The 8,280-nt window shown below is 34.0% G+C and overlaps 2 protein-coding genes across 3 annotated transcripts; both read right to left on the bottom strand.

The window, feature by feature from the left end:
* Positions 1-2,360: 2,360 nt before the first annotated feature.
* LOC112501963 (mavicyanin-like) lies at positions 2,361-3,251 on the bottom strand. The gene is made up of 2 exons (XM_025105764.1): positions 2,790-3,251; positions 2,361-2,713 (listed from the first exon to the last, which is right to left on the bottom strand). Exons 1-2 carry the CDS (start codon positions 3,016-3,018, stop codon positions 2,487-2,489), a joined length of 456 nt encoding a protein of 151 aa, XP_024961532.1. The 5' UTR covers positions 3,019-3,251; the 3' UTR covers positions 2,361-2,486.
* Positions 3,252-4,665: 1,414 nt separating this feature from the next.
* LOC112508522 (dnaJ protein homolog) lies at positions 4,666-7,990 on the bottom strand. Of its 2 annotated transcripts, XM_025113169.1 has the most exons (7): positions 7,911-7,990; positions 7,617-7,807; positions 6,381-6,546; positions 6,141-6,285; positions 5,783-6,059; positions 5,506-5,704; positions 4,904-5,251 (listed from the first exon to the last, which is right to left on the bottom strand). In XM_025113169.1, the coding sequence occupies exons 2-7, from the start codon at positions 7,764-7,766 to the stop codon at positions 4,932-4,934; spliced, it is 1,257 nt and encodes a 418-aa protein (XP_024968937.1). In that variant the 5' UTR covers positions 7,767-7,807; positions 7,911-7,990; the 3' UTR covers positions 4,904-4,931. The 2 variants fall into 2 exon arrangements, with proteins under 2 accessions (XP_024968945.1, XP_024968937.1); XM_025113177.1 differs by lacking the exon at positions 7,911-7,990 and having other exon boundaries at positions 4,666-5,251; positions 7,617-7,766.
* Between the last annotated feature and the right edge of the window lie 290 nt (positions 7,991-8,280).

The raw sequence follows: 8,280 nt of genomic DNA, 5'->3' as shown, positions 1-8,280 counted from the left end.
TTTATCTGCAGTTAGTTACACGAATTCATATATGGGATGAAATCGGATAGGGGTGAAATCGGATAAGGATGAACGGGTTTAAGAGTTTTAAGAGTTTTTAAGAGTTTTAGCCAAATGCTTTATAAGATAGTATAGATGAGTCGTTTTAGAAATAATCTTGAATAATTTTTTTAAATAAATTCATGAATATGAAATTAAGAAATATCATCAATAACCAACAGTAAGTTTTACATTTTACGTCATAATAAGGTTAAATTTTAATATAAAAAATGGTAATTGTATTTAAAGTTTATCATTTTTTTCGAATTAAATGCATGAAATAACAATCTACTTTTATAAATTTTCTTATTATAATATTCTACTTTTGTTTCTCTTTATTATAATGTACTTTTAAATTATTTTTTATTAAGACATTGCACTTTAAAAAAGCTACCAATTATAGCAATGGGTAACATGTTACCTTTTAAATCGGTTAACTCCTTGACTTTTTTTTGTTTGTGTGGCTGTAATGAGATGATGTGAATTATACATCATTTAGATGACTTAATTAAAACTAGAAAGTACTCGCGCAATGCAACGAGATACATATTTATTTTAATGTTTCGTTTTATTTTTTTGTCTTTGTTGATATAATACAGTTTATGTAGTTTTGAGAAAGATAATCTTTTTTACTTTTAAATAAAAATAAATTTGAAGACATCATAAAAATTTTAAAAAATATATCGATATTAATATCAAATTAATTATTTAAAAGTTCTTTTTTTAATATAATTTATTTTTTATTATAATTTAATTTAGGCCAAATAGTGAAGTAATTTATTTTTGGATTAACAATAAAAATTTTATAAGAATAATGATTTTGTTAGAACTCGGTAATTATCCTAACTATATTTTAGATTTTTTATATTTTAAAATGAGATGTTTATCTTTTATTTGATTATGTTTATCAACAGTTAGTTACACGAATTCAAACATAGAGCTTTAATAAGTTATACTTATGCATAACTTATTTTAATCTTGAATTTTAAGTAATATGCATCAATATACAGCAGTTTATGCATAAAAAATAGTTTTTAAGAATTTATATCAAATGCTTTATAATATAGTATAGATAAAAATAAAAATCTATTTCAAATTATTATTAGTGATTTTTATTTTTCATTACTATTATTTAAAAAATATTTAATTTTTTTCAATTTTTTTATTAAGTTGCATGCAAATTAAATATTTTAGAGTAAAATATTTTTTAAATAAATATGCTACATTAGTTTCGAGATATATTTTTTGTTCGTAAAAAAAGGTAACACTTCTTATTTTATGTTGTTAAAAAATACATTTTTTAAAGTTTTCTCTAAAATGTTAACGAAATGAATTGTGTTCTACAATTTTTTAATATTGTTATATTATTAAATAATTCAAAAAAATCTAATTAATTTAATATATTTATACATCAAATAAAAGTTTTTGAATAAATATAATATATATTTTTTAGAAGATAGTATTTTTTGGTAAAAAAAAATAACAATTGTTATTTTTGTTGTTTCAAAAAACACATACATTTTTTTAAAATATCAGGAGATTAATTGTCTTCTACTAGTTTTATTAATATTGGTATATTAATGAATAATGTAAATTTTTTTTTAATTCATTTAATATATTTATTAAATAAAATGTAAAATATCTAAATATTAAAATTAAAAGTACATTGTTTAATAATAACTGGTAGATGTTATAATAAAATAATTTTGAAAGTACAATGTTATAATAAGAAAGTCACATCACTATAATACATGTAGACAGCCTAAATGGACAATAAGGTGGCATGTGAACCTGGTATAGTAGAGAAATTTAAATCAAAAGATTACCCAATGCTATAAGGGGTAAATTTTTCAAAGTACAATGTTCTAATAAAAAATAGTTTGAAAGTACAATGATATAATAAAGAAATTTATAAAAGTAGATTGTTATTTTGTGTATTTTGCCTATTTTTTTATGTTATAAAGTTTGCTCAACTTATTGTGCAGTTTCATAATGTTCTTCACTAACGAACCAGGTGGTGGTGTTTTATATATTCTTATTCAAATTTAATCATACATTAAAAATATCAAAAGTAAATCTAAAAAGGAAATTAGTTGATAAGTGTGTGCTTAATCTACACTTTCCTTTTTCGTCCGTGGAAGAATTTTGTTTCATATCAAATCAAGATTGTTACGATGATAGTAACCAAATAAGAGAACGTGAAAATTGCATTAACCGTCTTCTATAATCATACATGATTGATTTAGGGTTTTTCTTATGTTCTCTTTTGATAGGTTTGTTTGTATTTTATACTTCAAAAGACGAAGGTTTCTGGAATATAATATGCAAATAATCTGATGCCATAAAAGAGGGTCATATACAACAACACTAAATCCCCAATTGCAAATTACCAATGAAACTTAATTAACGTCGGATTGATTGCATAAACGGTAGCCGGAGAAGATCAACTAGGGTTGCGGTGGAGGAGGAGATGGGGTGACATCTACGATCATTTTTAGCCCTAATAAACAGTAATTGAAGATACTGCATGTGAAATACAACTCACCTGTTTTTGTCAAAGAAACCAACGCCGGCCCATCGCTGTAAATATTCTCTGGATATTCCCATTCGCAACGTGCGTACTGCCCATATGATACTTGAAGCACATTGTACATTTGTGATTCGAACTCGAAATCTGCAATTAGTTAAGGTTTTCAATTTGAAGTAAAGAAGATTCATAAGGAATAACCGGAAGAAATTTGATTACGTACGGAGAATGTCGCCGGGATGGAAAGACTGAGAAGAGGACCAGTTATTATAGAAGTTTTTGCTGGGAGGAATGGACCAAATAGAGCCTCCCACGATGTGTTTCTTACCACCGACGACGGCTGTGAAGAGCACTAGAATTAAAGCTAATGGTACTAGTATCGCTGTTTTGGAGAACCGGTGACGGCAGTGCGCCACCATTGGCCGCCGCATCCAGGGAAGGAGAGAATGCATTTGTGCAGTTACGGGAAGAGAAAATGAAGATTACGGTTATTGCAATTAAACGCAGTTCTTATGTGTAATGAGTGAATTACACATTTGGTCCCTCGTGAATGTCTCTTTTATGGTTTTCTTCTCTCGAGATAATAAAATACGTTGGTACTTGGTAACTCAAAAATCACGTTTCAAAGCCCAAATCAGTCCCTCCCTTAACATCATTAGAGACTGCTCCGTTAAGTCAGTCATGTGCTCCTTACGTCATGAGTTCATACTCAAGTCAGAGAACATTACCCATATTCTTCTCACTTTAACAAAAGCAAATCAAGAAAGCTCAAGAATACTTATATTTAAAACACAAAGATTTAGATGATGAACAAAACAATTCATTTAAACATAATCCACAACAATCTGAATCTATATCTAAGCACAAATTCCTAAACAGATCAATAAAATCAAAAAAGGCAAAAACCCTATACAAAATATGGAAACAATCTCACAACTAAAGGGAGAGTGTCGCTGCTTGGCGGCTCCAAGAACACCATAACCAGATCGAGAAAACCATTCGACTGTTTAAAAAAAGTTGATCGAATATCTTCTTCAAATTTGCTTGGATGGTTGCTTCGAAAACCAAAACACCCTAGATGGTGACCTTGAACCAGGACCGTCCTTAGCATGTTAAAGGTGAGATTTTAAACAGGGCCTTCAAAATTTTGGGACCTAATTTTACATATGTTTAAGGCATTTTCATCGATCTGTGTAAAGTTATAGCACAAATTGTTAATTGTTTAGGTTTAGATATAAATTATTAATGGTTTAGGTTTAGGTTTAAGTTAGGTTCATATTGTTGATTGTTTAGGATTAGCGTCCTTTTGTACTTGATATATGCGTATGTTGTTATCTCTTATGCAATGCCATCAAAAGTTCCGGATGCTACAGGGCCTATAAAAAGATTGGAACGTCCTTGCCTGGAACGAGAGAATAAACAGAATAGACCGGAGTTAATCGATGGGGAGGAGTGAGAAAAGGGGAAGGATCGTTCACTTTCGACCATCATCTGCCAAAGAAACAGCGCCATCGAGGGCGGGGGAGGTTTCAAGATCTGCAGGTTTCAAGCGCCATCAAGCTGTGGGAGTTGACTTCTACACTTGAATTTGCAGAAAACAAACCATTTGCCATTCTTTTTCTTGTTTAGATCTCCATATCATCATCGACTTCCACACTTGAATCTGATAAGATTCTGGACAGGGACTCAACATGGAGGCAGGGGGTGGTTCTTGAGTTTTTCTAATTAAAAGAACAAGGAGGGAGGGGGTGTAGTTCACTCGTGCGTGAACTTTCATCATGACAGGTCTATGTTTTGATTCATCTTTTTCTTCTTATTTTGCAATAAGTAGCGCATTTTATTCTTCAGACTACATGTAAGAAACTGAAACAGATGCACCACTTATATTTTGAACAACGTGCAATGGATTCAGGGAATGTCTTGCCATATGCCTCTAATCAGATGGACCAAACGGCAGAACCACCAGATTAGTTATCACCAATTTCACACACAAACCAGATATGATTTCAACATTAAGCATCATTCTAAGCCAGAATCCACCGTTGAAGAGAAATCAAATTGGCCAAAGGCGTGCGACCAAACTATCAAGAATTAACTAACAAGAACCCAAGCTATCAATTATTAAAACAATTTCAAAGCAATGTCGTTCATCAAACCAAACAAGCAGCAAAGGCCTCGTAAAGCTCTAACACCAGTTTCAAACCAGCAAGTATCATCCATACATCTTTAAAAGGTTCCCAAAACAGTTGACAATATAACATAGTACTAGTAGTAGAAGGTCGTATAAAAGAACGAAAATTACAGCTGATATTATTGTCTTGCCAAGACTGACCACCTATAGACGAGCAAACCATGCTTCCTTCAATCATTGCTGTGCACATTGTACCCTCTGTGCCCCACCATGCATGTCGTCATCTTCATCGTAAGCTTCTTGAGCTGCTTGCTGCTTCCTTCGCATCTCCTCTTCTATGTTGACATCATGCAGAGTTGTCTCCTCACATTCATCCAGCTCCATGTCTGTCATCTGCATTGAAGGCCTAGCTGGCAGCACACCCTCCAGTGCCTTGCACTGCTCCGGCGTCAATGAATCAGGGAATTCCACTGTGAAGTGGATGTACAACTTCCCCCTCATGAATGGCCTCTGGTACATAGGCATTCCTTCATCATTTATGGCCTTGAATTGATCTACAAAATAATCAATGGAAAGCTTTGCAATCAAATACTGATCAGATTTAGCAAGAGAAAGTGATTGACGATGACAAAGCAAACAAGCATCAAAACCATGACAGCATAATAATAATAATAATACATTGTGGCCAACAGGTGTACACTCCCCTAATTTGTGAAAGGTGCCCCAGTTATACAAACCAATTTTCAATGTTTGTAAGCACATGCAAAAACAAAATAAACCTTTCAGCTTAAAAGGCATAAGTAATTACCAGGCTTAACAACCTCTCCAGGCTGAGATTTGATGAGAAGCTGTCTACTATCCAAATGGGTCAAGATAAACTGGAACCCACAGAGTGCTTCAGTTAAGCTCAATGTGTGCTCAACAAATACGTCATCACCCTTTCGCTTAAACTTAGGGTGCTCTTTTTGTTGCAAGACAAATACAATATCACCAGTAACTGTGTCAGGCTGCAAAACACATACAAGTAAGTTAAGATACAATTTATCTATCCAAACTACACAAACAGAGAGTAACGATAAGCTTACAGCTTCATCAGCCTCTCCAGGAAATGTGATCTTCTGCCCATTTTGCATGCCCTTCTCTACATGGACTTCGAGCACCTTCTTCTCCTGCACCACTTTCTCACCCTTGCACTGTGGGCACCGATCCTTATCATTGATGGTCTCTCCAGTACCCTTGCATTCATTACAAGGATGCTGCATTTGCTGGATCATAGATGGGCCAAGATGTCTGATGGAAACTTTCATTCCCGAACCTTGACAGCCTGCACATTTCATTGAAGCACCTGATTTTGAACCCTTGCTGAAAAATTGCAACTGGCATTAGTGTAATGAGGAATAGAAACGAATAAATGTCGAACATAAATACAAGATAAGAACTCACCCCTTACACTTCGAGCAAATTACATTACGTGAAAGAGATAGTTTTTTAGAAGTTCCGTTGTAGAGGTCCTCAAGAGAAACTTTGAGAGGATGAATGACATCTTCTCCCCTTCGTTGCCTTCGGCCCCTGCTGCTACCACCACCACCTGGGTACAAAAGATTTCAAGTGAATCCAACAATAAACACAACCCCAGCAATTTAACAACTGGAATAGAATGACTTCTAGGCCAAGCATCCTTACCTCCAAAAGGATTGCCACCAAAGAAGGATTGGAAGATGTCAAAGGGGTCATGGCCCCCACCTCCACCACCCATTCCTTCCTTCAAGGCGTCCTCACCATACTGATCATATATCTCACGCTTCTCTGGGTCACTCAGTACCTCATATGCTTGAGCCAGCTCTTTAAACTAAATGATAGACACCATTTCACAAACATAAATACAATGTTCATAAAGATATTGATGTCCAGTATAAGGAAAAAACATATTCTTCATCCATAAGAACAAGTAGACTTTACAAAATTCTGTCTCAAATAAGTATCTTTTTCCTTGGATCACACTTCAAGGACTTTAACCAAGAGCAGTTTGTTCAAAAATTTTGTTTTTATATTCATTCAACATTTCAGCAAGAGCTCGACTATTTTCATTGTTGCAGGATGATCGGGAGGGTAAAAAGGGTTACATTTTAAACGTTGTCCAGTTCAAGACTTAAGGCACAAAATAAAAACATAATCGACTGCCATATCACAGATGCTCCTACCACAGAAGTTGTCAGAATCTACAACAGCAAAAAGAGAAAAAAATAACTTTTTTTCGTGATTTCAGCACCATAATCCTAGCAGATTGATACCAGAATGAAATACAAAGCATCATGCTGAAAAAATGAGCAAAACTTGTATAATCTAGATAATGGGTCTTGTAAAATGATTTTACTGTGAGAAACAAATATAAGATGCAGGTTCCAATTCCATAACAACCTCATAATAACTACATTTATTTATTTCAGTAAACCGCCAACAGTATTAGACAAGTAGTGACCCCTTTTTCAAGGTTATGGTGTATTCAAGTAATACTACGTCACATATGGATCGAGGATGTCCACGGCATTAGAAATTATCTACAAACTAAACAAATGAAACTTATCATCATTGAAACACCTTATCCACGGTACCAGCTGAATTTTTGATGATTGAATTTTAATTGCTCATTATTCGCTCAGTTATATGCAGCCATGTACCCGCGGTTCATTTAAGCATTAGCAAATTTCAAATTATCGCGTTAGGTACCAGAACTCCCCATCAATTTACCTCTAAATTACCCATCCTCAAACAAATCATTGATACTGAATTTCATCCGGTTACCAAATTAACTTCCACCATCCCCATCAAGCAACAAGTAAATCATATCCAATTACGTCCTAAAACTCAACAAAGTCCACAAAAAAAATCCAAATATGATAGCTTTGGAAGTAGTATTACCTTCTCAGGATCTCCACCCTTGTCAGGATGATTCTTAATGGCAGCTTTCCTATAAGCCTTCTTTAGATCGTCCTGGGAAGCAGTATTCGGGACCCCAAGGATCTCATAGTACTTAGTGTTATCGCTCTTCTTCGGTGCTCTTCCAAACATCCTGTTCTTTCTTCTTCGATCTTCAATATTAAATTACAAATCTAACACACACATAATCAGATCGAAACCAAAACGAACACAATAATCGATAGCGTAAACATAGAAAGACCGTAGAAAATCTGTAAGACAGGCATAGATGCGTACCTGCGAAGTAGATCGAAAGGAGAAGACTTGACTCGTCTGCGTTCGGCGAGAGAGAGAGGGTTTGGAATTTGGGGGTGGGAGGGATGATATTATTTGAGGGAACGGATATGGACGGCCCAGATTGTTTGATCGTGACAAAACCGATACTAAAGAAGCCTCTAGAATGCTCCTTGTGCTTCCATCTGCTTGCCCTTTCTATGAAGCAATCTCCACCGTTCTAATTTTTTTGTTCTTGGCCAAATATTTTTTTAAATACAAGAAAAGCGTACTTGCGTAATACAACGAAATACATCGTGGTTTTAATATTTTATTTTATTTTTTATCTCATTCGATGTTATAATATGGCTTTATGTTATTTTGAGAAAGCGAT

This window comes from Cynara cardunculus (assembly GCF_001531365.2).
Source record: "Cynara cardunculus var. scolymus isolate 2C chromosome LG 1, CcrdV1, whole genome shotgun sequence".
NCBI lineage: Eukaryota > Viridiplantae > Streptophyta > Magnoliopsida > Asterales > Asteraceae > Cynara > Cynara cardunculus.
Note: the sequence above shows the minus strand (reverse complement) of the source record. Positions and strands in the feature narration are given on the sequence as shown.

Bases quoted from the DNA above. Each gene is read 5' to 3' on its own strand.
- LOC112501963 (XM_025105764.1), bottom strand. From the start codon at position 3,018: ATGCATTCTCTCCTTCCCTGGATGCGGCGGCCAATGGTGGCGCACTGC. The intron at 2,714-2,789 runs GTACGTAATCAA...AACTAATTGCAG, and splicing joins CCATCCCGGCGACATTCTCC to ATTTCGAGTTCGAATCACAA.
- LOC112508522 (XM_025113169.1), bottom strand. From the start codon at position 7,766: ATGTTTGGAAGAGCACCGAAGAAGAGCGATAACACTAAGTACTATGAG. The intron at 6,286-6,380 runs GTAAGGATGCTT...TTTTGTACCCAG, and splicing joins TGGTGGCAATCCTTTTGGAG to GTGGTGGTGGTAGCAGCAGG. The intron at 5,252-5,505 runs GTAATTACTTAT...ATTATTTTGTAG, and splicing joins TGGAGAGGTTGTTAAGCCTG to ATCAATTCAAGGCCATAAAT.